Here is a 27,386-nt window from a genome sequence, read left to right on the forward strand (position 1 = left end):
GCCCTCAAAAGTTTGCGATTTCTCTCTTTTGCTCCAAAAAGTTACCTTGGCCTACTTATTGGATAGCAATGGTAAATAGAAGGCATTCTTTTCTCATTTCCCCATCTCAGAGGAACCATTTTCAGCATTTCTCCATTTTGTATGATGTTTGCTATAAGTTTTTTGTAGATGCCTATGTCAGATTCTGTAGATTCTTCATGGCTTGCTAAGAATTTTTCTTTGTCTGTATAGGGCTGCACCTGGGGCATATGGAGGCTCCCAGGCTAGGGGTCAAATTGGAGCTGTAGCTGCTGGCCTTCACCACAGCCACAGCCACGCCAGATCTGAGCTGCATCTGTGACCTATACCACAGCTCACAGCAACGCTGGATCCTTAACCCACTGAGTAAGGCCAGGAATTGAACACATTTTTTTGCGGGGGGAGGGGGGCTCTCTTTTAACAGTTACTGAGAAATGTGAAAAAATTCCTACTACTACTCTGGATTTGCCTATTTCTCCTTTTAGTTCTATCAATTTTGAGGCTAGAGCATTAGATGCACACAAATTTATGTTTTCCTTGTGACTTGTAGTTTTATCATTATTGACTTTTTTTGTCTTCCTAGGGCCAAGCCTGCGGCATATGGAGGTTCCCAGGTTAGGGGTTGAATTGGAGCTGTAGATGCCAGCCTACACCACAGCCACAGCAATGTAGGATCTGAGCCGGGCCTGTGACCTACACCAAAGCTCACGGCAACGGCAGATCCTTAACCCACTGAGAGAGGCCAGGGATCGAACCTTTGTCCTCATGGATACTAGTTAGGTTTGTTTCTGTTGAGCCACGATGGGAATTCCTCATTACTGACTTTTATTAAATTTCCTCCTTCCTCCTATCTTGGTAGTTACACTTTCATTGTTTGGGGAGCAGTTACATGAAGAATTATTATTATTATTATTATTATTTTGTCTTTTTGCCATTTCTTGGGCCGCTCTCGCAGCATATGGAGGTTCCCAGGCTAGGGGTCTAATCGGAGCTGTAGCCACTAGCCTATGCCAGAGCCACAGCAACGCGGGATCTGAGCTGCATCTGTGATCTACACCACAGCTCACGGCAACACCGGATCCTAAACCCACTGAGCAAGGGCAGGGACCGAACCCGCAACCTCATGGTTCCCAGTCGGATTCGTTAACCACTGCGCCACGACGGGAACTCCTTTTTTTTTTTTTTTTTTTTTTAACGTGAAGAATTATAACCTGCGTCCATGGCTTATCAATTCTAAAAGAAAGTGTTATTTTACTCTTAGATGATGGAAACCCTTAAAATACCTCAGCTTCATTCACCTCATCCCAACATTTACTATTTGGGGGCATATCTATTCTCTTTATATTCTCAAAAACTATAAGGCGCTAATAATGTTTAAATGGTCAATATTTACATAAATTACAACCCTCATGATATATGTAAATATTGACCATTTAAGCATTCCTTCCTATGTCTCTAGCTTCTAGGGTCATTTCCTTCTTCCTAAGGAATGCCTTTTAGTATTTCCCTTAGCACACCTTCTGCTGGTGATAAATATTCTCAAGTTTTACTTGTCAAAGATGTTTTTATATCATTGTTATTCTTCACTGTTTTTTGTCTTTTTAGGGCCACAGGTATGGCATATGGAGGTGCCCAGGCTAGGAGTCGAACCAGAGCTACAGCTGCTGGCCTACGCCACAGCTACAGCAACGTGAGATCCAAGCCGTGTCTGCGACCTGCACCACAGCTCACAGCGACACCAGATCCTTAACCCACTGGGCAAGGCCAGGGATTGAACTCGCATCCTCATGGATACCAGTTGGGTTCATTTCTGCTGAGCCACGACTGGAACTCCTTTTCATTCTTGAGGGATATTTTCACTGAGTATAGAATTCTAGGTTGGCAGCTATTTTCTTTTCAGCACTTTGGAGATTGAATTCCAGTCTTCTGGTTTACGTATTTTTGCTGAGAAGCTGTCAGTCTTAATGCTGTTCCTTTGAAAGTGAATTTTTCCTCTCCGTCTGGTGACTTTTAAGACTTTCTCCATATTTGCATTCATCCATTTTATTATTTCTACGTGTGTTTTTATTTATCCTGCTTAGGATTTGTGGTTTCTTTGACACGTGGCTGCCTTTAAGTATCTCAAAGAGTCTTGATTCTGGCTTAACATTTCCGCTCCATCTCGGCCCAGGTTCTGATGAATCTCCCCTGGCCACTACTATGCTTGGCTGTCCCCCCGCCCCTGCCTCCAGCGTTCCCCTTCCCACTCTGTGACTCAGCTTTGATTGTCAGTGCTTGGCACACATCCAGGCACAGTGGCTGTGCAGCACATGGCAGAAAATAAGTGGACTTTTGCTCGAGCCCTGAGAGAAGTGAGGCTAACCATCCTTTCTGCACCTGCCAACCACATTCTTCTCCAGCTTCAGGGTTTAGTTCAAGAACTCAGGGGAGCCTTCCAAATCCTTCCCCCCCAACCAAATATGTGCTTATTGGCTATCCATACTAACTGCACAAAGCAGGACATATTTTGAGGAGGTTTTGCTCTTTGATTTGCCAACTGTGTAGCTGGTGCATGTGCAAAGGTTGTCAGAATGAAATGTGAGAAGCGATCGCTCAAACTCAGACATAAAGCAATCGAAGAACAGCCAAGGGAATCTGCTCACAATTTCCTTCCAAGAAAGCTAAGAAATACAAACTATTAGTCTTCTATCCATTTTGTGAGTGTTTTGTTAGAAATAATTAACAGAAAACTGACATCTGTTAAAGATACTCAAATTTAGATATGAGACCTAGGTTTCTTTTTGGCCGAGCCAGCAGCATGCAGGTTTCGGGCCAGGGGTTGAACCCCTGCCACAGCTGTGATCTGAGCCCCAGCAGTGACGTCAGATCCTTAACCCACTGTGCCACCAAGATAAACCACTTTTTTTTTTTTTTGGTGAGACCCAGATTTTGAGCTGCCAAATTTGACTCAGGAAAAATAAACACGGAGGAGGTAATAACCACAAAAGCAAGCTCACAAGGGCAAAAGCTGGAACTGGTTAAACTGAATTAAATTTCTGCCACAAAATCTCATAGAAAACAATGATCTTAGTGAAATTTTTTTTTTTTTTTTTTTTAGGACACCTGCAGCATACAGAAGTTCCCAGGCGAGGGGTTGAATCAGAGCTATAGTTGCTGGCCTACACCACAGCCACAGCAACGCGGGATCCGAGCCCCATCTGCGACCTACACCACAGCTTGTGGCAACGCCAGATCCTTAACCCACTGATGAGGCCAGGGATGGAACACACATCCTCATGGATACTAATCAGGTTTGTTTCTGCTGAGCCCCAATGGAAACTCCTTAATGAAAATGTTTTTAAGTTAAAAAAATGGAAAACTTGGCTAACAATTTAATTGAATTGGATAGAAAACCGACCAAGGAATTAAACTGGCTTAAGAGAGTAAAAGTTCAGTCAAGGGCAAATTAACCAATGGAAAAATCCTTCTGTGTGATATGATTCTTATTAAAACTTTAGCTCTGGGCTGCCACCTGGGCTTTATGACAGAGCAAACTCAGAGACACTCAAATGCTCTCCTGCAAATGACGCCGACTGGAGCCTCCAGCAAACCCCAGTGGGAGACTTACCATGTAGACTCCAGGGCTTTGGAATAGATCCATGACTCCTTTTCCAGGCAACTCTTCTCCTTTTGAGAAACATGCCTGCTCCCTATTCGAGGGGAACCAAGCGACCGTGACCATGTGGCCGGAGCTGCTCATCACGAACTGGATGTCCCCCCACCACGCCAAGCTGAAGAGTAATTAGCATGGCTGAGAAACAGGTGTGACCGTCTCTCAGACCTGGGGACAATGACTGTCTGCCCAGTGTCTTATGTTGGAACGAGGGTAAGAACATCTTTGTGTAGAGTAGTTGCATCTTGCTACATGGAGACAAAATTCTTCTCATCGTTGTATGAAGTTCCTATACAGAAGCATGTTTATGGATGCTGAGCAGCCACGGAGGTGGCGGAGCTGGTTATTGCTATAACCTCTCAGCCCCACCCCAGCCAGACTGCCCTGTGCTGCTGGGGCTTGGAAGCTGTTGTAGGGAACATGAGAGGGAAACTGCAAGGCCAGAGGGAAAAAGGAGACCTGCCCCTTCCTGGGATCAGAGAAACCCCAGCAGTATAGCTGGCAGCAGTAGCTGGTTCCAGCGGTGTGGTTCATTTGCAGCTTTCCACACTTCCAGAACCAGCCTCACTGCACCCCGAGACGGCAGCCTCTCTGCACAGGGACCCTCCTCTGAGCTTCCACCTTTTTTTTTTTTTTTTTGTCTTTTTAGGGCCGAGCCCACAGCATATGATGGTTCCCAGGCTAGGAGTCTAAATGGAGCTGTAGCCACCGGCCTACGCCACAGCCACAGTGACATGGGATCTGAGCCGCAGCTGCAACCCACACCACAGCTCATGGTAACACCAGATCCTTAACCCACTGAGTAAGGCCAGGGATCGAACCCGTGTCCTCATGGAAACTAGTCAGAATCGTTTCTGCTGAGCCATGAAGGGAACCCCTTCACCTTTAGCGACGCCAACCTCTTCCCTTTGCTCCCTAGTCTTGGTAGCAAGAACTATGTCCTAGGACCACTACACCTGTGACACTTGTGTCCCCTGGGCCTGCTCCTTTCTACACGGCCTGTTAACAAGTGCTGTGCTCTCTCTTTGGAGCCACATACCTTGCTCGCCACCTTTGGGGGTAGAGCCAGCTCCCCAGCTGGAAGCACCTGCAGCAGGGATGACCTAACGCCTTCTGTGGGTCCTATACCTGTCTGGTGCCTCAGTGATCAATACCGAAGTCGTTGGTTACCTGATTATCACATTTCCTACTCATCCTCTTCCTTGCAGAGAACATTTCCTCCCAGAAGACTTTTTTCCCTTAAAAACCATCTCAAACTCCTCCCATCCCTTTCGGGCTCTGGGCTCTGCAGTGGGAGGCCCATCTGTCCCCACCTTCTGGTTCTCGGCACTCTCTGGGTCCTTTCAGATTCGGTGAAGTGAAAGCCAGGAGGAAGAGGGCCCCGCACCCCCTCAGGCAGTGTTAGCAGCGGGAGAGAGGAGGACTGTGTAAGAAGCCCTGCTGGAAGGGGTGCAGGGACACTCACCTGCTGAGAACAGTTTGAGAATCATCGACAGTAAGGGCCAGGAGACACCAAGGAGACTGCAGTCGTGGAAAACATACACCAAAGGTTTCAAGATGCAGAAGTTTGTTTTATGTCTTTATTGACAGGAGGAAAGAAAAAAGGGTCACAGCATTTTAGACTTCATTCAAACACACACATGGTAACAAAGGGCACCCACAAGTGACAGGCATGGTCCCAAAGGTCGGGATCAAAGGCCATGCTGGAGGGTGTGGGTGAGGCTACTGCTCAGCAGCGCTGCCCCTTCCTCCTCTACACTCCCTGACGCCCCTGAGATCAGCTGAAACTGCAGAAACAAAGTCGCCCTAGAGGAGGCTGGACCCTGCCTCACTGCCAGCAAAGAAGAGCAGGTTCTGAGGAAAAGACGGAAGCGTGCTACTGTGTCATCACTCAGGAGGTGCCAGGCTGCTCCCTGGGCCTGGCCTCCGACCTGGGCAGAGGAGGAAGCAGCGACACTCCCCTCGTGGCAGGACTGGGCGACCGGAGAGTGTGGGTCACTGGTCTCATGACACCCCCAAGCTGCCGGTCAGACCTCTCCCTGGAGGTATCGGCCGGCCTCTCCTGGAGGGAGAAGGCTTTCAAGAAGAGACACCGACTTGGCTCATCAAGGGCGTGGATGAGATACTTTTCCAGAAACCTTAAGAAAAGAATCACCTTCCAATTCCCTGGGGCGCTGAAGCAGGCCGGGAGGAGGGAGCTTGGTCAAAGCCAGCATCTAGTTTCTCAGCGCGCTTAGCAAGGGGCTCAGCAGTCTTTGCCCAGGATCCACCGTGGGCCTGAGAAGCTCGAGGAAAGTAACTACGCGTCCTGTAGCCTGGATCACAGCTGCCCCGCAGCCCTCCGCGCTCCTCGCTGGCTTGGGACCAGAGGCTGATTATCAAGCGAGCCCCAGGAAAGCAAACCTGATGGGGCCCGAGGCCCCAGGTGACATGGCTTCCCTTCTTCGCAGGAGGGTGTTACTTATTCGAAGTGGCCAAAGGACATCTGGCTTCTCATCCTCTGTCCTCCTCGGTCAGAGCAGCTTTTCCTTGACACACTCAAATCTTTTTTCTTCTTGAAAGATGACAGGATGGAGGCCTGCAATCTTTCTGATGGGACGCAGGTCAAGTTCCTCTAACATCTTATAGCTGTAAACATCCCGGGCAAGGGCCGGACTGCTGAGGTGCCCACAAGCACATTCAGGCTGGTGTGTAGACACGGCGTGTCAGCACACACCCTGGGCACACTCTTCTACCCTACTCTTCACGGGAGGTGAGGGCAACGTGAGAATCCCGGAGAAGTTATGCCATCTGGGCAGGAGGACGGTATAGGCTCAAAAGACATTTGGCACAGTCGACAGTCACTTTCAAAAAGCCACCATCCCAGAGCCACGCAGTAAGCAGCCGAGCTGTGGAGCAGAGAGAACCTCAGCTCTGAAGGGGCCCCGGAGCCACGGGCCGCAGGGGGCTTCTGTGGATGGAGCTTTCCTCATGGGCACCTCCCACTTCTGTGGACCACCTGCCACACTGCGAAAGTCACCTGGGGAGAAGTGAGGGGTCTCTGGCCCTTTGCGCTCCCTGACTGCTCCCTAAGACGCAAGCGTGCAGAGAGCAAGTCCAGTTCCAAGCTCTGAGGTCAGAGCCCAAAGGAGGGCTCCGCTACTCCGGGTCAAAGGGCGCTGGATCCTTGCCCCCGGGGCCCCCCACGGGAAGAACTGACGGGAGGGCTGGGGTGAAGGAGGCCTCAGGGCACCCAGCAAGTGCACAGCCACCACGGGGGACGGCGTGAGGCAGGTCTGCCATGGTCAGAAACCAAGGGACACAAACGAATATCGCACTTTTGGTCAAGGCATTTCCGCGAGTCACAGAATGACGACACCATGGGTACTACAACACGACATGTGTGGCAACGTTCAAAGAAACAGCCGCCCTCACCCTAAGCCATCGGAGGGCCAGTCCAAAGTCCCAGTTTAGAAAGTCAGGGAAGGAAGATGGGCCAAGGGAGGGCAAGAAAAGGTTGCAGAAGCAGTTACACAAGCTACCTAAGCTCCCACCCGCCTGCCCGACTCGGTGCAGGAGGCCGCCCGCCTCAAACCTCTCCCTGCAGAGAAAGCCAGCTACCTGGGGGGTCTAGGCTGCCCAGACAAATGAGGAAAAGCCGAACACGGTAGCAGCTGGGTGCTCAGAATCCTGGGCTGCGACCCCCGGGCTCCAACCACAACCAAGGGCCCCCTCCTCGCCTGCTCAAAGCAGCTCTATTCACAGCAATGCGGGGGACCAGGGCAGCTCCATCAAACCGCAACTCAACAACCTGAAGCGCGAATCCTCTGCATCTGCTGCGTTGCTTCGGGGCACTTAGGAGGGAAGGAGTGTTACCAGGTGGCTGTCACTATCCGACGTGGCACGCTCGGGCGAGAACACGGCACAGCTCAGGGACGACCCTCTTCTGTTTGCTCCGGCTTCCTTGCCTACAGCGTGTGTGAGGACCTGGGCCTTCCCCTCCCCAGCCCCTACATGGGCTCCGACTGGGAACCTGGCCTGGCTGCGTGGTAAAGATTTGTTATAACACTGGCTACAAAAACAAAAGCAGGTTTCTGAAAAGGTATTCTGCGGCCGGAAGCTGCATCTGTCTTCGGGTTCCTGCGGGTGGGGGCCGGGGGGGTTCCTTTGGTTTTGACCAGAACGCTTCTCCACTGGGGGGGGGGCCGGGCTCGGCTCTGCTCTGCGGTAGCTCGGTCACTGTACAGGAGCAAGACTGAACTTTACAGGTGTGCTCGGCCAGTGGCTCTCTTGTTGTCGAGGGTTCTGGAATTTACATCCGAGATCCTCTCTCCTGAAGAATCTGGAAGGGGGAGGCGGGGAAGAAGGGCTGAGGCTTGGACTCCGGATGCAGCTGCTTTAGGGCTGAGGGAAAGGAAGGGCCCTGGCGCTGCTTCCACAGGGCCCCGCTGAGCAGCAATGACAACCGTCAGGAAGCAAGACAGTTCCCCAGCAGGCAAGGCCACCTCCCCTGAAGCACTGCCATTGTCAAAGGCTTGCTGAACACGGCTGGGCTTAAGGTTTGCGTGCTGTTTGGACCACTTCCTCCACACCAAAGGTCATGGTTCAGGCTCATCACATGCTGATGACTTAGAAGCATGTGCGGGTGTGTGTGTGAGGGGGCTCGGTGGAGAAAAAAGATAACAGCGTACAACAGTCTTCCAGTAGTTAACGGAAGGGGGCAGGGAGTCACAGAAGTAACCAAACATTTTTTCTCTTGAGATAGGAAAAAAAAAAAGAGGAAGTTCCCGTCGTGGCTCAGTGGTTAAGGAATCCGACTAGGAACCATGAGGTTGCGGGTTCGGTCCCTGCCCTTGCTCAGTGGGTTGGGGATCCGGCTTGCCGTGAGCTGTGGTATAGGTCACAGAGGTGGCTCAGATCCTGCGTTGCTATGGCTCTGGCTTAGGCTGGCGGCTACAGCTCCGATTTGACCCCTAGCCTGGGAACCTCCATATGCCACGGGAGCGGCCCTAGAAAAGGCAAGGAAAAAAAAAAAGAGAGAGAGAAAGAGAGAGAGAACAGTTTCCAAATATAAAGGCAAAATACTTTCCAATTTTGAGTTTCGGCACCCTCACCTTCTCGTGATGAGTGGCCATGAGCTTTTGCCATGGATTTGACAGGGGCTGGGAAAAAGACTACCCCCTTTTGCTTCATGTGTCTTAACTAAACACCTCTGTTGCCGCTCCAACAGAAATTACAACAATCAAAAGGCCAAAATGAGGGGGAAATGCAAAGCTGGCTTGAGAAGGAAAGCGAAACATCAGTGAGGAACAGGTCAGGCCAGGCCCTCGCAGAGGCGGGGAGCAGAGTCAGAGGCGAAATCTGGGTGCGGCCACTTACCTTTGCTTTCTCGCTGGGTTCAATGACAATGCCATTGGTCGAGTTGTTAAGTTCTCTGGAGACAACGCAGAGGAATTCTGCCTGATCCTCATTCCCATAGTTATAGGACGATCCGATGCTGATGAGCTGATAAAACAAGACGACGATGAACATACAGGGACCTGAAAATTCTCGAGGGCTGCACAAATCCATTGCTCCTCCTGAGCGCGCTTGCTGTCTTGCTTCTCAAGGAGGAAGAATTCTCTGGGACTATCAGGGCCTCAGGGAAAACGGAGCTGCTATTTACCAGGGCGGCCCGGACAAGGCCCCCCCCCCTCCCCCCGCCAAGGAAATCTCGAGTTCTGCCACTGTCCCCTCAACCCAGTGCCTGAAACCAGGCCAGAGGCAGCACCCCGGAGGAAAAGGATCACCGTCCCGCTCGCAAACCCTGAGAGGAGCTAGGGCGTGTCTGTGAATGGAAATGGACACTTGCTTCAGCCAAAACACCTCCACAGAGCTGGCTGGTCTTTAAGCAGATGTCCCAGCCAGGAGCCTGGCAGTGCAGACTCTAGAAAGCACCAAGCGAGTCACAGAAGAGCTCCTGGAGGACCGATCCAGGATCTTGTCTGCAAAGGCAATTCACACGCAGAGGGAGAGGCTGAGCCTGAGGGTGAGGTCATCCTGGCAAGGCTGCGAGGCCTCAAGTCAGGAGAGCACCACTGACTGGCCGCATGGCTGGGCTTTGCTGGGCCCTGACTTTCTCGTCCGTGTAACGGAGGCAAGGGGAGCATATTTTGTCCTCCCACAGCACATTCATGAGCTGAGAAAAGTAAGATAAAAAACATTCACTAGTTTCACAAATAGTTGTTGTTGTTGTTGTTGGGTTTCTTTTTGTCTTTTTAGGGCCACACCTGTGGCATATGGAAGTTCCCAGGCTAGGAGCCGGCCTATACCACAGCCACAGCAATGCAGAATCCAAGCCGCATCTGTGACCTACACCCCAGCTCACAGCAATGCCAGATCCTTAACACATTGAGCGAGGCCAGGGATTGAACCCGCGTCCTCATGGATATTAGTCAGGTTTGTTACTGCTGAGCCACCTTTGCCTTTAAAACTTTATACCAGGGAAAAAAACACTGCTGGTGTGGACGCAGGGCAACATTTTGGGACACACACCTGAACCAGAACTAGGCTGAGGCATGAGGCAGCATTGCTTCTGCAGCGGGAGGTAAGTGTGAAGGGTCATCCAGCATTGCTCTGAAGACAGAGAAGCTTGGGAATTTGATTTACAACACGATACTGATAACACACAGGGTAACTTATTTAAGATGCTAAGCTGGAGTTCCCGTCGTGGTGCAGCAGAAACAAACCCGACGAGTATCCATGAGGACTCAGGTTGGATCCCTGGCCTCAGTCAGTGGGTTAAGGATCTGGCGTTGCCAATGAGCCTTGGTGAAGGCCGGAAGCTGCAGCTCCGATTGGACGCTTAGCCTGAGAACTTCTGTATGCCGCAGGAGCGGCCCTAAAAAGCAAAACAAAAAACAAAGGAAAAAAAACCCCAAAAAACCAGTAAGCTTCTGGGGACAGTTCAGCAGATCTCCTAAACTCTACATAAAAACAGGGAGGATTCATCACAACAGTCATTCTACTCATGCTCAGCCTCCCTGGGTTTTGAGGACGCCAGACGAACAACTCTGCCATCTAGTGGAAGAAAACAGGAAAATCCTGGCTCTCAGGTGCTTTGTTTTGATGCCTGGATCACAAGCACAAAGCTGATGAACCGATCCCTGCGCACTGAGGGGACACGGCCACACCACCTGCCCGGTTGTCTGACCCCTTCTTATCAGGCCTGCTCACCACTCTCTGTATGGTGGACGGCACACATCCCGAATGATAACGACGTGGAGTTCCCGTCGTGGCTCAGCAGTAACGAACCCGACCAGGATCCAGAATGGAAAAGATCTGACCCTGGCATGAGCAAAGGAGCAGCTGGCCCCTAGTCTCCTCGAGGTTTTTATTCTAGAATGTGTCAACAGCATTTTTAATTTTTTAAAAAATGTTTTGGATGCACCTGTGGCACATGAAAATTTCTAAGCCAAGGACTGAACCTGTGCCATAGCAGTGACCCAAGCCGCTGCAGGGACAATGCTGGATCCATAACCTACTGTTGCCTCAGGAGACCTCCATCAACAGCACTTTTGAGAGGAATCCCTCTGAGGGGGAAAAAAAAAACCCAGAGAGGCACTTTCAAGCCTAAACCAGCTGGCTGGCTCCCTCTGGGCACGGTCACGGAACCCTCACTTCCCACCCCGCAAAGGAGCCACATGGAGGGAGGGGCTCTCTTTTCCTGTTTCTGAAAAGGAACACACCTGGCCGTGTCCAACCCCCAGGGTGATTCACTGGCTGCAAACAGTGACTGCTGGAAGAGCGAGACCCCTGGGCTGAGATTCGGGGCCGCCACCGCCTAAGAAACTTTACCTGTTCGAATTTCCAACCATCGGACATGGTGGACACCATCTGCGTGAGCTCCTCCTCCTGGCACTGCAGGACTCTGTACACGTGCTTCACGGGGCCCTGCGACAAGCACAGACAGACTCTGAAGAATGCTTTCAAGGACACGATGGCTTGCAGCTGCCTCGGGGAGGTGCTTCAAACGAATAACGACCGGAGAGGAGTTTGCTTGGGATTTTTTTCTTGGCGGCCACCCACTATGCCCTTTGCCAGCAGCCTGTAGTTTCTCAGTAAAAACGGCACGTTCACTGGCCACCCCGGAGGGCATGAGGCAACAGCGACCCAGGTTATCGATGGTGTCTGGTCATGTGCTCAATACAATGTTAAGAAAATATGGACTATTTCCTTAAGGATGAGGAAAACTTAACACTTTTTCAAAGGGATGAGTTGGCTTCAGCTACCTGGAAAATTAATTTTAGAACAACTTGGAAATACCGGATGAATAAAAGCAGCTACTGGTTATAAAGCGCCACCAGCCCCAAGGGCTACATCCTTCTCTTCCAGTCTTCACTGCGGTCCTGAAGGCACGTAGGATACTGGTGTTCAGAGTGCAGTGTCTTGCCTGAGCCATACAGCAATTACGCAGATCGGAAGTCGAGCTGGGAATTGAGTCCAGGTCTGCCTGAAAACACTGCATTTTTTTTGCATTCTTTTTTCTATACTTTGTCCTTTTAAACAAGGTCCAAAAAAAAAAAAAAAAAGGAGTTCCCGTTGTGGCGCAGCAGAAATGAATCTGACTAGTATCCATGAGGATGTAGGTTCGATCCCTGGCCTCACACAGTGGGTTAAGGATCTGGTATTACCATGAGCTGTGGTGTAGGTTGCAGACTTGGCTGGGACCTGAGTGGCTGTGGCATAGGCTGGTGGCTACAGCTCTGATTTAATCCATAGCCTGGAACTTCCATATGCCTCAGGTGCGGACCTAAAAGGCAAAAAAACAAAACCAAAAATCAAAACACAAGGTACAGCTACCATTAAACAAGGAACTAAGTCTCTCTTCCTTTCTTGTTTTTTCTCTTTCTCCCTTTCCACCCCCCAACCCAGTCTGCCTGCGCTTGTATTTTCTCCATATCTTTTCTCTCTAAAGAAATGTAATTGCCTCCCTACAAAAAAAAAAAAAAGGTACCAAGGTAAAAAAATTCTCCTTTCCTTCCTTTCCTTTCCTGTAAAATGTAAGGACAAATCCAAGGATTTCAATTACTCAAGCCATGCGCTTCAGAGACCACCGGCTGTTTTATATGCTAAGAGGTCCTGCACCACAAGAGACCTGAGAGTGGCTACAGCTGCCAAAGCCACAGGTATTTAGGATTTCTGTACCGCCTCTTTATGCTGGTGCTCCCAAACACACCAAAATTAATCAGTTAGCAAAAAAGACCACCAGAGACAGTAGCGTAGCAGAATGGTGCCGCTAAAAGATATGAGTCACATATCTGAAAAAAGGTGGGGTAAGTCCCCCACACCTTAGGCTTCCCCCAATTGCCTGCCATGTGTTTTCTTTCTTTCTTTTTTTAATTTTTTTTGTCTTTCTAGGGCCACACCTGTGGCATATGGAGGTACCCAGGCTAGGGGTCAAATCGGAGCTGTAGCCACTGGCCTACACCACAGCCAAGGCAACTTGGGATCGAGCTGCATCTATGACCTAGACCACAGGTCATGGCAACGCTGGATCCTTAACCCACTGAGCGGGGCCAGGGATCGAACCTACAACCTCATGGTTCCTAGTCAGGTTCGTTAACCACTGAGCCACGATGGGAACTCCCCATGTGTCCTCTTTATATGGAGACAAATTAAAGGAGATAACATGTTTGAAGGGACAGCCACGGAAACCCACACTCGGCCTCAGAGCCACATGTGCCAAATGCAAAAGAGGTCGTCTTTGAAAAACATCAAATCCACTGCCCAGAGTTCCACTAAATAAAGAGGCCAGATGGAAAGATCAATTAACATCAAAAGGGTCGTGACATTCCTAGAATAAAAAAGCTTCCAACTGGGTATAAATCCATAAGCTTCAGAATCTAGAGGACTAATTAACTTAATCGCTGTCATCAAACAGAAATCCTTACAACGCTCTCAAGGAATTCACTGAAGGCAAAGAACTGAGTGTGTTCAGATGCCATGATCTGAATGGTTTCAAATTACATAATCTATGGTAGCATCAAAATTTATCCTAAGCAATCAAAAGGGGTTTTTTTTGCAATGTGGAAAACTGAAGATGAGGCTAGATTCTCAGAATGTCTAAGCTATTAGGTATCTGGAAGACTGAAAGTTGCCATGTGTACATGCAATGGCAAAGACTGGTGAGGCTAGATCATATTTCATATGGTGATCTGCACACCAACGACAAATTCATCTTTGAACCTTAAAAGGGAGCCTTTCGGCCACTGGCCAGATGCAAGAGAATTAAACGAAGAAGCCCTTCTTTCCACCTTTGCAAAGTGCTGGAGATAAAATAGCTAAGAGAGTTCATTTTTTATCATAAGTCTCCATTATCATTCAGATAATTCCATGTAGAGCCAGAAAATTTTGATATGTGAAGTCCAACACAGAAAGAGCAAGGAAACGGAGTTCCCGTTGTGGCGCAGTGGTTGGCGAATCTGACTAGGAACCATGAGGTTGCAGGTTCGACCCCTGGCCTTGCTCAGTGGGTTAAGGATCTGGCGTTGCTGTGAGCTGTGGTGTAGGCTGCAGACATGGCTCAGATCCCGAGTTGCTGTGGCCCCGGCATAGGCCGGTGGCTACAGCTCCGATTTGACCTCTAGCCTGGGAACCTCCATATGCCGCAGGAGCAGCCCTAGAAAAGGCAAAAAGAGGAAAAAAAAAAAAGGAAAAAACAAGGAATTATTTTTTGCTTTAGAAAATAAACATACTGCCTATTTTTTATTTGCAGAAAAGTCATCTTTTTTTTTTTTCCTTTTTAGGACCACACGTGCAGCATATGGAAGTACTTTCCCAGGCTAGAGGCTGAATCGGCAGGCCTACACCACAGCCACAGCCACAGCCACGCAGGATTGAGCTGTGTGACCTACACCACTGCTCATGAAAGTGCCAGATCCTTAACCCACTGAGGCCAGGGATCGAACTCACATCCTCATGGATGCTAATCAGGTTCATTACTGCTGAGCCATAAAGGGATCTCCTCACAGGAAAATTCTATCTTGCAATAGATTAGATCTCAGAAAAGCATCCACCACCAGTATCTGATGGGCTAAGAGGCAAGTCATGCTGGATTTGACTCTGCCCTGTCACTGAAGTTAAACTCTCTTAAAATAAAGCCTAAATACATGAAAGGGAGCGTCTGTTTTTCCCTGCTAGACTTTGAGCTTCTTGAGGGCACTTCCTCCTAGCAGTCCCAGAGACCCAAGAGCCTAAGAGAAGCTACTGTGGCTACTTGAGACACACGATGGCCGATGTGACATGAAATAAGCTAAATGTGCCCCACTGCCTTCCCTTCTCAAACAAAGTGGCAAATTCTGTTTGTTTTTTGTCACCACATCCACTAAACTAATGTAAAAATCCAGACCTCATAATAAAAAGAGAAGCTTGATAACATCTTAGAAGCATGATTCACAAGCCACTTCTAAAGTCTACACCGTAACTGGTTTCCCATCAGGCTAGATGTGACATGGTCATGGGCTGAAGGCTGGTTCCAATAAAGAGAAGCCAACAGGCCGAAGCAAGAGCTTGTTTGGCCTCCATGTGGACATGTAGGGAGACACATACTCCGTGGGAAAGCAAAGGCTTTGAACCTCAAGTACTGTGGCTCCTCCCGCTGCCCTACGGTGAGCAGCCACAACCTCCCCATTAATTTTCTTTGTGATTTCTTCTCCTCGCTTTCCTTGCTCGGAACAAGTCTGGCGGATGGACAGTGTTCCACACAGACCTCTGGCTCTAAGGGGAGAGGCAGGGATCTCGCAGAGCAGCACACGGTCCATTCCAAATCACGGGGACAAAGAGCCATTTGGCACAGTTCCCCCCTCAGGAGTTCAAAATCCATTACCTGTGAGGTTCTGTTCTCGTTGTCCCGTATCCTTTCCTTAACCAGCCGCACGAGCGATGCAATGTTATAAAACTCCGCTTCCTCCAGCACACCTAGAGGATCACACCGCAGTAAGAAGTGTGCAAACTCCCCCAGAACACAGCAGGCAGAGGCTGGAGTTGGCATGCTCACCACGAACTGCATTCTTCAAATGCGAGCCGAGTCTCTCTCCTTCAGCCTGGGAGATGTTTCTTTGGGGTTTGGGGTGCACCCATGACCTTTTCCCCAGCATCAGTGAGTCAAGCACAAAGGTCTGCTCTGTTTACTCTGTTCCAGCCCCACAGCTTCCCACCTGGCACCTTCCCCAGCAATCTCTGCACCTGCCCATTAGCTGCAGGACACCTTTTCCATATGGCACTTAGTTCCTGGAACTAGTCCTGCTGGACAACTCCTGAGCTTGCAGTTTTTAGCCAGTTTGTCCTAAAACTGACCGAACGTCTGTGTATGTGTGTAAATTTATGTGGACCAAATTTAATAAGATGCTTGTTATCTGAACAATGTAAAAGGCAGCCACTGAAAGAATCCCATGCTAAACAGAATCAAAGATGATGGGACAACTGAAGGGGATGTGTGATCCTGCACCAGGAAGACAATTGCCAGAAAGGCCATTATTGGAACAACTGACAAAATTAGACTATAAGCTATAAAGTATTTACCAATATCAAATTTCCTGATTTTGCTCACTACTGTGGCTATGTGAGAGAAGGTCCTTGTTACTGGGACAAGAGGCTCAAGTATTAAGAGGTGAAGTCTGTAACCCAGTCTCAAACAGTTCAGGAAAGAAAACGGTGGAAGGGGGAGAGGAAAAAGTGGGAGGAGAGCATGGATGAATGACAGTGCACATCTGACCAAAAAATGTTCAAAACTGGTGAATCTGGGTAAAGGGAGTTTCTTGTACTGTTTTTGCCCTTTTCTCTAAGTTTGAAATTATTTTCAAAACAAATTTTTCCAGGCATTAGAAAAGATGCTTAAGGCTCCCCGTTTCAAGAAATAAGCCTACTTATGAGTTAGTGACTGTTGAAGCTGGATGTAGGTAATTTATTGTACTAGTCCCACTATCTGCAAGCATTTGAAGTGTTTAAAAAAAAAAAAGAGGAGGCATTAAAAAAAGGGAGGGGGGGAGAGGGGAGTGTCTGTTGTGGCACAGTGGGTTAAGGATCTGGCCTTGGCTCAGCTGTGGTGCAGGTCTTAGCTGTCACTCAGATTCGATCTCTGGCCAGGAAACTTCCATGTGCCAAAGGTGTGGCCAAAAAAGAAAAGAAAAAAAAAAAAGGGCAGTAATTACTCTTGACTGGTTGGAAGAGTGGCGTTTTGCAGCCACTTAACCAGCATGGCCATTACAGCTTTCCTACCCAGAGCTGGGTCAGGGTGCCCCGGATTTAGGCACAGGCCCCAATCTTCAACTGAACATTTCAGTGAGACCAAGACAGCCTTCTAGAAAGATGTCTTGACCCAATTACAGTCCAAATGCCCTACAAACCTAACTGATGAGTCAACTAATGATGCACCTGACAATGGGCTGGAACATGATTTAGGTCAGCTGCAAAAATTTATAAGGAAGCACGAGGACTCTTAAGAGAAAGGAGGCCAAGCTTTTATTATTTAATTTTTTTAACAGCCGCAAGTTCAAACTAAAACTGAACGTATGGAGCCGTCAGAGATTTCTGCTTCAGGTTGTGGATGCTCACTGCTGGTAAGAAGTACACGTAAAAAGGGATCCTGACGATCCTGCAGGTTCAGAAAAAACTTCCGGCGCTACATCCGAAGCTGAGCTGCCTATCTTCTTCCTCCTGGAGAGGGCTGAAGAGAGGCTAAAAGGGCTCCTTCAAGACCTCTCAGCTAAGACTAGATAACTGGAGGCTCCTTGCTCATTTTTCTTTTTTTTTTTTAAAGGGCTGCACCTGTGGTATATGGAGGTTCCCAGGCTAGGGGGTTAAGTGGAGCTACAGCTGCTGGCCTACACCGCAGGCACCGTAAGGCCAGATCCAAGTGCGTTTGTGACTGACACCATAGCTCATGGCAATGCTGGATCCTTAACCCACTGAGCGAGGCCAGGGATTGAACCCGCAACCTCACGGTTCCTAGTTGGATTCATTTCTGCTGCGCCACAACGGGAACTCTGGCCCCCTGCTCATTTTCATCAACCTTTGCTACACCTGCACATGAGCTCAATGAATATCTCAAAATTCAAGTGTGTGTCACAGCTTTAAAGATTCGGCCTGAACTTTAAAAATGTCCTGTGCAAACACTCTTCTTACCTTCTTCTGCCAATTCCTTCGTAATGATGAGCTTCCCGTGGCGGAGGTAGTTTAGGATGGGACCAAAGTAGGTAGGGTCCCTGTCAATCAGATAGGCCCCTGTCTCGTCCTGCCAAACAAACACAAGGGTGTCATTGTGGAGCTTTCCGACTAGGTCAGGGCAGGATTTCCACCCCTCTGTCACAAGTCACCAGTGAGAGGATAAGTTCTGCTAGTTGGTTATCACAAACCATCGGCAAGAAGGCCAGCTTTATGCATCTCTGACTTTAAGGTCATTCCAGGGAGGGTGTTACAGATGTACAGTGATATTCATCATCCAGGCTTTAGCTTGAAATTTTAAAATCTTCACTCAGAAACAATTACCAACATTCTTCCTTTGGAACGTTTGTTACTAAGAAACAGGAAGAAAATGCTATGGTTGCAGGACCAAAATTTTTGCGTGAGATGGACATACTGACTTCTCTATTGTCCCCGAGTCACATTCCTAATTCCAAGAAAACCTCTGTTTAGTTGGCATTGCTCCTGAGCTCAGGGCCAACATCAGTGGGAGTTTGCATTGGCAGCTGTAACTCACACATCCTAGCTCTGTGCCCAGAGGAAGCTTGGCACTGCCAGGACTTGGCTCTGAGCAGTTTTAATCCTACTCATCTTTACAGTAAAGGGAACAAGAAGAAACTGGCTGCTACTGCAACGAGGAAAATCTGGGGGCAGATAAAAATAATTCTTTTCTGAGCAAGATTTTGGAAACTCTTTAAAGTTAGGGCAGGACCGGTCTTCAATCTGAGACTTATTACTGGAGAAGCAGGAGATGAATAAATGAAATCGACCAATGTTTATCCAACCCCAGCTTTGTTGCAAAGGAACACCTGAGTGCTACCTGGGCTATAAGGCAGTGAAGTAATGGTCAATGCCCATAAATTGGAAATTAAAAGATGAACGTATAAAGTTAAAAAGAAATTCAAACGGCTGAAACTGAAAATGGGTTAAGTGGCTTGTCACTCTCAACTCTTTGGTTAGCAGCCATGCATCTTTTGCCCAATGGCACTCTTTGGGTTTCATTTTCACTAGTCTTAGCCGGTCAGCTTAGATTTGCACTGGCAAATGGTAACCTCTTTCCAAGGAATATATATGATCTCAAATATGGATCTGAAACAGTGACAGTTACCAGATACGAGCTCAGGGACCAGGATCACAGAAAAGATGTGTAATATCACGAGAAGCACTTCCTGCAGCTGTCATCGTCAGACCCAGGCTTCACCCAACTTGGCACAGGGGTCCGAGAGGAAGTGTGAGAAAGCTACAAAGATGCCTTAGCTCATCCTGACCCAGTTCTGGATGCATCTGCCACAGGCGGTGAGGGGCTGAAGAGGAGCCAGGGAAAAAAACTCACGCACACCTGAGGGGCTGGGATGAGGTGCAAAGAGAAATTCGGAGGAGGGGTGTGGAGTGGATTCTCGTGGGTGAGAGTGGGCATAGTGTGGGGTAGGAGGCGCTGAGAACGAAGGGCGGGATAGGAGAGAAAGGCTGCCTGCGCCTGAGGATGGAGAAGAGCCCCTGGCGTTAGCTTGACGGGGAAAGAGGTGGGAAGGGTGTCTCGGCCCGAGGAACCCGCCAGTGAGAAGCGTGGCGCAGCAATCTGGGGACCAGCCTAGGAGGAACGAAGGGGTTCGAAGGCCGGGGGCGCGCCCGAGGGCGGGGCGCACCTTGTCTGAGTCCAGCTCCGGGTCCTCCTGGCAGCAGAGGCGGCAGAGAAAGGACTTGGGCTCCCGGCCTAGGGTCTGCCTGGTGGTCACGAAGTAGGTGCCGCCCACGTTCAGCCGGACCCAGCGGGCCGCGCCGCCGCCCCCTGCCCGCTCTGGCGGTCCGGGACCCGGCTCCAGTGGCTGCGCGGCGGCGGTGGGCGGGCGGCCGTGTCCGCGGGGTGTGGAGCCAGCGGGGCGAGGGCTGGGGGGCCCGCGGCCAGGGCCACCCCCATCTCCCAGCCCGCTCCCGCCACCCCCTCCCAGCCCGGCCATCGCCGGGTCCAGCTGCAGCTCCGCCATCTTGGGCCGCCGCCGCCGCCGCCGCTGCCCACCTGCCGCCGGGCCGGCCCATCTCTCGGCAGGGAGAGCCGGGCCGGCCCATCGGCGGGGGTGGGGCCGGGGGAGAGGGACTGGAGCGCCCCCAACCAGCGCCCAGGGACCCGTGCTGTGGAGGCGCTGCGGCCGCCTCCGGGGGCGGGATTTCCGGAAGTAGCCGTCATCTCTATTGGCTGTCCTGGGAAACAAGGCCCGTCCCTTTAGCTTTGGGATTGGCTGAGGTGAGGCCTTCCGGTGATCCACTTCCGTTTCTTGCTGCCTTGGACTGAGGGCCTCCGGAGTCAGTGAAGGTGAGTGGGGTTTGGGGCCTTGGTCGCGACCCTTGCAGGTTCTTCTGCCCTGCTGACTCCAAACCTGGGCCTGATCCTTGTTGCACCCTTGCCGAGGACGCCGGGCCCTTCGGTTTCCCCTCTGGCAGTGTCCCAGCTGTTCCACGCTCCCCTTCTCTCCCTTCCCCCCCCGAGCGCTAGGTCGCAGGGACCATTCTGTGACCTGCTGCCTTTGACTTAGGAGCCTCTACTAACCTTGTCTCGTCTAGCCCGCCCCAGCGCGACCGACTTCAGTAGTCTGGTTTGGAGGGTGAGAAAACGTTTCTCGGAGATAGTTTTAGCTTGCTGAGTGACACTAGGGTTCCAGCATTCGAGCGTGTGAAGCTTTCAGAGCCTCTCAAGTGCAGGGTTCGTTTATCCGTTCAACAAATATTCACTGAGCACCTCCTGTGTGCAATATCTGTTCTAGGCGCTGGGGATTCAGTAGTAAATAAAAGACAACAGTCCCTTTATTTATGAAGCCTACTTTCTGCTGGTGCTTGGAATAGTCTCTGTGAGGGCACTTGTTTGTTCGGCATATTTAAAAGTCACCTGTCCCTCCCCTCCTCTCTGGGTAACATTAGCTATCCTGAGAGCAAAAGGAAGCAGCAGGTATTGGACGAATGGTTTTTTTTTTTTTTTAAGATCCTGGGGAAGATTTCTTCCACCTCCTTTGCGACTCCCTCTATAGCTTGTAAAGACCTTTGATATTTCAATCTGTTTCCTAATGTCTATTTTCTCATATTCTGTCTTTGTTTAAAAAAGAAACGGCAGTGATGCATTTTCATCTTCTCTCACATTCACACGTGTATTGTATACCTCTTTTAAGGGTATTGCTAGTATACTCAGGGTATGTGCTAATGCTGCAGGGGATAATAAGACATGAATAGCAGGTAGAGAGCCCCTTAAGTTTGTATAAGATTGTAGAGCCGGAGTTCCCTTTGTGGCTCAGCAGGTTAATAGCCTGCCCTCTCCGTGAGAATGCGGGTTCAATCCCTGGCATTCTTCAGTGGGTTAAGGACTGGTGTTGCCACAAGCTGTGGCCTAAGTCGCACATGGCAGCTTGGATCCAGCGTTGCTGTGGCTATGGCTGGCTGCAGCTTTGACCCCCTAGCCAAGGAACTTCCATGTGCCACAAGTGCGGCCCTAAAAAAAAGAAAGAAAAAGATTGTAGAGGAAATTGATGTGCAAATTACACTTGGTAACTTTTTAACACCCTTCCTAGGTAAGCAGAGCTATTCTCATTTTTTAGATGAGGAAATTCTGGTCAAGAGTCTGCTCTATTTAACTACGCTTTGTTAAAATGTGTCAGGTTCTGTGCACTGGAGAATCAGTGAATTAAATGCAAACTCAGTGGAAATGTATTTAAATCATTAACTTTTTTTTTTTTTTGTCTTTTTGCTATTTCTTTGGGCCGCTCCCGTGGCATATGGAGGTTCCCAGGCTAGGGGTCAAATCGGAGCTGTAGCCACCTGCCTACGCCAGAGCCACAGCAACTCGGGATCCGAGCCGTGTCTGCAACCTACACCACAGCTCATGGCAACGCCGGATCGTTAACCCACTGAGCAAGGCCAGGGACTGAACCCGCAACCTCATGGTTCCTAGTCGGATTCGTTAACCACTGCGCCACGACGGGAACTCCTTTTTTTTTTTTTTTTCCATTAACTTTTATGTAATGTATGAATATTACGTTAGCAATATTTCCAAAGGTACATGGACTGCAAACACTAGAGAACAGAGCTTTTAAGGATGAGTTAGGTGTTAGGGAATAGAGAGAAGACCATCGTGTTTATATGCCAAGTTGCACACCTTGAATTTGAAAACCTAAATTGTCCTTTTTTGATTTAGTAATCCTCATTCCTTTACTTGACTAATAAAACCACCCAAGATGCCGATCTTTCTTTTTCTTTTTTTTGGTCTTTTTAGGGCTGCACCCACAGCATATGGAGGTTCCCAGGCTAGGGGTCAAATCGGACCGGTAGCTGCCGGTCTACACCACAGCCACAGCTATGCTGGATCTGAGCTGCATCTGTGACCTACACCGCAGCTTGTGGCAATGGGGATCCCCAACCCACTGAGCAAGGCCAGGGAATCGAACCCAGGTCCTCAGGGATACTAGTCAGGTCCATTAACCCCTGAGCCATGATGTGAGTGCTGATGCTGATCCTTCTTAAAGACTGGTGTATTTCTGGAATTCCCGTCGTGGCTCAGTGGTTAATGAATTCGACTAGGAGCCATGAGGTTCTGGGTTTGATCCCTGCCCTTGCTCAGTGGGTTGAAGATCCGGCGTTGCCGTGAGCTGTGGTGTAGGTCATAGACGCGGCTTGGATCTGGCGTGGCTGTGCCTGTGGCATGGGCCAGCAGCAACAGCTCCGATTAGACCCCTAGCCTGGGAACTTCCATGTGCCGTGGGAGTGGCCCTAGAAAAGGCAAAAAGACAAAAAAAAAGACTTGTGTATTTCTCAGATGTCCTTCAGAGGATTCTCTCCAAGAGCTCTGTTTTGATCTGACCTGTTTTATTTTCCAGGATCTGAAGATGGCTGGGCGGAAACTTGCTCTAAAAGCCATTGACTGGGTAGCCTTTGGGGAGATCATACCCCGAAACCAGAAGGCCATTGCGAACTCCCTGAAATCCTGGAATGAGACCCTCTCCACCAGGTCAGTACCTTGCTAAGAGGGAGCCTCTTAACCTGTCACAATGTGGAAACATGGTTTGGAATTATATATGACTTTCTGGTGCTTTTAAACTGGCAGAAAGTATAAAGAAACATGGGCATTTTCCAAATGAAAGCAATTTGTATGCATACCTATGAGTTCTATCCTAGGATGATAGCACCGGGCTGTAGGAATAAGGAACAGAGAAATTACTGGGTAAATTTTCTGTTGCTCATGGAACAACCTTAACTTTTGCTTTTCTGCATGATAGGTTGGCTGCTCTACCTGAGAAGCCACCTGCTATTGACTGGGCTTACTACAAGGCCACCGTGGCAAAGGCTGGCTTGGTAGATGACTTTGAGAAGAAGGTAACTAAAGCATTGGTCTTGTGCTGTGGTCATAGGTGGGCAGCTGGACGATGGGTAATTACACTGGCAGAATGACAGGAAAGAAGGATGGTCCCAACACTCAGATCCCAAAGGCAGCTCAGGAAGGGTGGGTGTGGCCGGAAGTCTCATGATGATAGATTTAAATAGTAAATGGGTGCAGAGAATTCAGGGTCTGGTCATTCAGTGGGTTTCTTACCCTAAGAAACAGTGCAGGAGTTCCCGTCGTGGCGCAGTGGTTAACGAATCCGACTAGGAACCATGAGGTTGCCGGTTTGGTCCCTGGCCTTGCTCAGTGGCTTAAGGATCCGGCGTTGCCGTGAGCTGTGGTGTAGGTTGCAGATGTGGCTCAGATCTCACGTTGCTGTGGCTCTGGCGTAGGCCAGCAGCTACAGCTCCGATTCGACCCCTAGCCTGGGAACCTCCATATGCCGAGGGAGCGGCCCAAGAAATGGCAAAAAGCCAAAAATAAAACAGTTCAGTAGGGCCTTAATCTAGGAGCCAGAGGGCTGTTGAGTTGGATGTTTCTGCCCACCTCTGCCTGAGTGCCTTCTTAGCTCCCCAGCTGCCCCCTTTTAGAACAAATTAACATTTTTTTCTACCCTTTTACTGTTTTCCTCTTTACTCTGCTTTTTTTTTAACTGTCCTTTAGAGCTGTGATCTCTCACCCTCCTGTCCTCTTCTGATGTTAAATTTCAGTATCCCAAGGTTGTTTGTTTATTTCAGCAGATGCTTATCGCCGGCCCACTCTGCGCCAGTTCCAGTGCTAAGTGCTGGGGCTGAAACACTACCCTGTCTTCTCAGGAGACCCCCTCCTCCATCTCCATTACCCACACGTGACTTCTGCCAATCAGTCCACTAGGGTTTCATTTAAAAGAGAAAGCAGAGCGAGTTCCCTTCATCGCCCAGTGGTTAACAAACCCGACTAGAACCCGTGAGGATGCGGGTTCAATCCCTGGCCTTGCTCAGTGGGTTAATGATCCCACACTGCCGTGAGCTGTGGTGAGGGTCCCAGATGTGTCTCGGATCCCCCGTTGCTGTGGCGCAGGCTGGCAGCTGTAGCTCCGATTCGACCCCTGCCCTGGGAACTTCCGTATGCTGAGGGTGGGGCCATTAAAAAAAAAAAAAAAAAAAAACAGTAAAAGAAAGCAGAATTACTTTAGAACTACTGGGTTCTCTGATGTCATCAAGTCCAACTCTCTTTATCAGGGAAGAAAGGGAAACTCATTGTAATAAAGATTGTGCAAGGTCTCCAGTCAGTGACGAGGCAGAGGAGAGCCTTGAGCTCTCATTGCCAGTCTCCTACTCTTTCCACTACTGCCCCCTGGACGCATGCTGGCTTCCCCCTGGAATGGAGAACGTGTTTTTGTGTGTTCTGTTAGGATTAGTAGCTTTGAGCCCTTTGGGGGGGCTCCTGGTCATATTAACATCAACTCACTGTCCCTGTGTTTGTAGTTTAATGCCCTGAAGGTCCCTGTGCCAGAGGATAAATACACTGCTCAGGTGGATGCTGAAGAGCAAGAAGATGTAAGTAGTCGAGGCTCTTATTTATTCTAGAATGCTTAATTCCTGGCAGCTTTGTGTTTCTTACAAGTAAGGTTAAGGTGGAGTGAATTTAAAGGATTTAAATCAATAAAGGCAGTGACATGCGTGAACATCAAAATAATGATGTTGAGTTCCCACTGTGGCTCAACAATGACTAGTATCCATGAGGATGCAGGTTCAATCCCTGGCCTCTCTCAGTGGCCTAAGGATCCAGCGTTGCTGTGACTGTGGTGTAGGCCAGCAGCTGCAGCTCAGATTCAACCCCTAACCTGGGAACTTCCATGTGCTGCAGGTGCAGCCTTAAAAAAAAAAAAAATTAGGTTGAGTGAAAGAAGCCAGCAAAGGAGTATTTACTGTATGATTCCATTTCTGGAATCTAAAAGCTTCAACCAACCCTCTGGTGGTGACAGCACATCAGTAGTGGCGGGGCAGGGGAGCCCTCTACATATTTCACTGTTGGGATGGCTCTGAAGGTGGTTACGTGTATCAGAACTTAGCAAGTGGCGCTTTTTAAATCCGTGCATCTTACTGTAGGTCAGTTATACCTCAAGAAAGCTGGTAAAAACAGTCAAGGAGTGGGAACTGAGAAGGCAGGTTATGCAAGGTGGGAGTCAGGTACCTGATTGCTAGAAGGTGCAGCAGGCCAAATGTTGGAACCAGCCACAGAATCTGGCTGGGTGGTCAGGTGGCCTGTCCTGACCGTTCAGTAGGCCCCTGTGAACAGGCATTTTGCAGGTTGCCTAGGCGAATAACTTGCCAAAGAACCCTGGTCCTGCCATCTTCGGCTTCGGCAGGTTCTCCTGTGTGGGCTCTTTGCGGGGGCAGGGAGAGCTGTGGTTTGCCTCCCCAACCAGCTCCCGGGGAGTCTGGGGCCACATGCTCTCCAGAGAGGGGAAGCAAGAGTGGGCTCTGGGACTCCTCTCATCCTGGGAGCCTCGGGGTCAGGACGGAACCACTTGATTTCAAAACAGAATGTCTCTCCTCTCTTAAAGGTGAAAAGATGTGCTGAGTTTTTGTCTCTCTCAAAGGCCAGGATTGAGGCATATGAGAAAGAGGTGAGGATGCGCCTTGGCCTTAGCCTGTAATGTGTTTTCTCTCTTTCGTGGCCACACGCCTTTCCCCTAGTAGCAGTAACCTGCCTTGAATTGTTTTTGGATTCTCCGCAGCCCTTTTTATCTTTGCACATGTCCCCTCTTTCCAGCTGGAGAAGATGAAGAACATAATTCCATTTGATCAGATGACCATCGAGGACTTGAATGAAGTCTTCCCAGAAACCAAACTAGACAAGAAGAAGTATCCCTACTGGCCTCACAGGCCAATTGAGAGTTTATAAACTTGCATCTCGGAGAAAGCTCTGGCCCTCGAATTATAAACTCTGGACATTAAAAATAATTACGTAGTGCTGTGTGTGTCTGCTCCTTTGCGGTCGAGAGAGTTAAAACTCTGAGGTGACCTCACTGGGAGTGGAGTTTTTGTCCAGATGGACAGGTGAGCCTCCAGGTGTGTGCTGGGCCCGCTGTTTAGTGGTTGGGAAATGAAGGAGACAATTACTAAGCCTCCAGGGCCGCTGAAATCTTAACACATGCTAGCGGGGCCGCTCACAGTGTATTTCACTGGAACACGGTAAAGATGAAGCATTAGCTACTGATTCCCTTCAACTTTCCCTTTGCTTCCAAACCACGGGTTCCTAGAGTGCTTCCTGTCCATTAGTAAGTCACGAGAACAGATGGTCCAAGTTGCAGGTGTAACAGCAGGGTGAGTAGCAGCAGGGATCTCCTTTGCTGTGCTTTGTCTCTTGAGTATAAATGTCCTATAAAAAGAAATTCTGTCACAAAGTTAAAACCTGTTACAGCTTTGTGTAGGAATGTAGGAAATTTATTATTATTTTTTGTCTTTTTAGGGCCGAACCTGTGGCATATGGAGATTCCCAGGCTAGGGGTCAAATCAGAGCTACAGCTGCCGGCCTACACCCTAGCCAGGGCAACGTGGGATCCGAACCTCGTCTGCAACCTGCCCCACAGCTCATGGCAACACCGGATCCCAGACCCACAGAGCGAGGCCAGTGATCGAACCTGCGTCCTCGTGGATGCTAGTCAGATTCATTTCTGCTGAGCTGCAACAGGAACTCCAGGAAATTATTGTAATTCTATCATTTCATTTAAAAAAATTCCTAGGAGTTCCTGCTGTGGTGCAATGGGATTGGCAGCATCTTGGGAGCACTGGGACACAGGTTCGATCCCTGGCCCAGCACAGTTGGTTAAGGATCCAGCATTGCCGCAGCTGTGGCTTAGGTTGCAACTGTGGGTCGGATCTGATCCCTGGCCCAGGAACTCTGCGGGACGGCCAAAACTAAAAAATCCCAGTATTTATGATAGTTAACAGGACTCCTGAGCAATGCCAGGAAATACAGGTGGTTTGAAATACAGTGAAGTGGTGAGGAAAGTTCTGTTGCCCTTGAAGTCAGAGGACCTCCCACTTAACGCTCGTGACCATTTAATTGCTGGTTCTAGACTAATCTTTTGCCGTCTTTCCTTTTCTCATTTACAAACATTGGGGTTGTGATGAAAATGAGATAACCTGGTAAGTTTCTAGGTAAGAAAGC

General features: G+C 49.4%; 2 protein-coding genes across 2 annotated transcripts; one reads left to right on the forward strand and one right to left on the reverse strand.

Moving 5' to 3' along the window:
- Nucleotides 1-5,236: 5,236 nt before the first annotated feature.
- Nucleotides 5,237-20,007, reverse strand: KCTD2 (potassium channel tetramerization domain containing 2). Its single transcript, XM_047757626.1, has 6 exons — nt 19,516-20,007; nt 17,813-17,921; nt 15,516-15,607; nt 11,486-11,581; nt 9,029-9,154; nt 5,237-7,991 (listed from the first exon to the last, which is right to left on the reverse strand). The coding sequence occupies exons 1-6, from the start codon at nt 19,852-19,854 to the stop codon at nt 7,962-7,964; spliced, it is 792 nt and encodes a 263-aa protein (XP_047613582.1). The 5' UTR covers nt 19,855-20,007; the 3' UTR covers nt 5,237-7,961.
- A 92-nt stretch (nt 20,008-20,099) lies between these two features.
- ATP5PD (ATP synthase peripheral stalk subunit d) lies at nt 20,100-26,183 on the forward strand. Its single transcript, XM_047757635.1, has 6 exons — nt 20,100-20,180; nt 22,726-22,856; nt 23,125-23,221; nt 24,695-24,766; nt 25,777-25,839; nt 25,986-26,183. Exons 2-6 carry the CDS (start codon nt 22,735-22,737, stop codon nt 26,115-26,117), a joined length of 486 nt encoding a protein of 161 aa, XP_047613591.1. The 5' UTR covers nt 20,100-20,180; nt 22,726-22,734; the 3' UTR covers nt 26,118-26,183.
- Nucleotides 26,184-27,386: the final 1,203 nt, after the last annotated feature.

This window comes from Phacochoerus africanus, chromosome 14, assembly GCF_016906955.1.
Source record: "Phacochoerus africanus isolate WHEZ1 chromosome 14, ROS_Pafr_v1, whole genome shotgun sequence".
In the NCBI taxonomy this organism is placed as follows: Eukaryota; Metazoa; Chordata; class Mammalia; order Artiodactyla; family Suidae; genus Phacochoerus; species Phacochoerus africanus.

Bases quoted from the DNA above. Each gene is read 5' to 3' on its own strand.
- ATP5PD (XM_047757635.1), top strand. From the start codon at position 22,735: ATGGCTGGGCGGAAACTTGCTCTAAAAGCCATTGACTGGGTAGCCTTT. The intron at 22,857-23,124 runs GTCAGTACCTTG...TCTGCATGATAG, and splicing joins AATGAGACCCTCTCCACCAG to GTTGGCTGCTCTACCTGAGA. The intron at 23,222-24,694 runs GTAACTAAAGCA...CTGTGTTTGTAG, and splicing joins TAGATGACTTTGAGAAGAAG to TTTAATGCCCTGAAGGTCCC.
- KCTD2 (XM_047757626.1), bottom strand. From the start codon at position 19,854: ATGGCGGAGCTGCAGCTGGACCCGGCGATGGCCGGGCTGGGAGGGGGT. The intron at 17,922-19,515 runs GTGCGCCCCGCC...TTTGTTTGGCAG, and splicing joins CGGAGCTGGACTCAGACAAG to GACGAGACAGGGGCCTATCT. The intron at 11,582-15,515 runs GTAATGGATTTT...TGCTTGTCGCAG, and splicing joins ACGAGAACAGAACCTCACAG to GGCCCCGTGAAGCACGTGTA.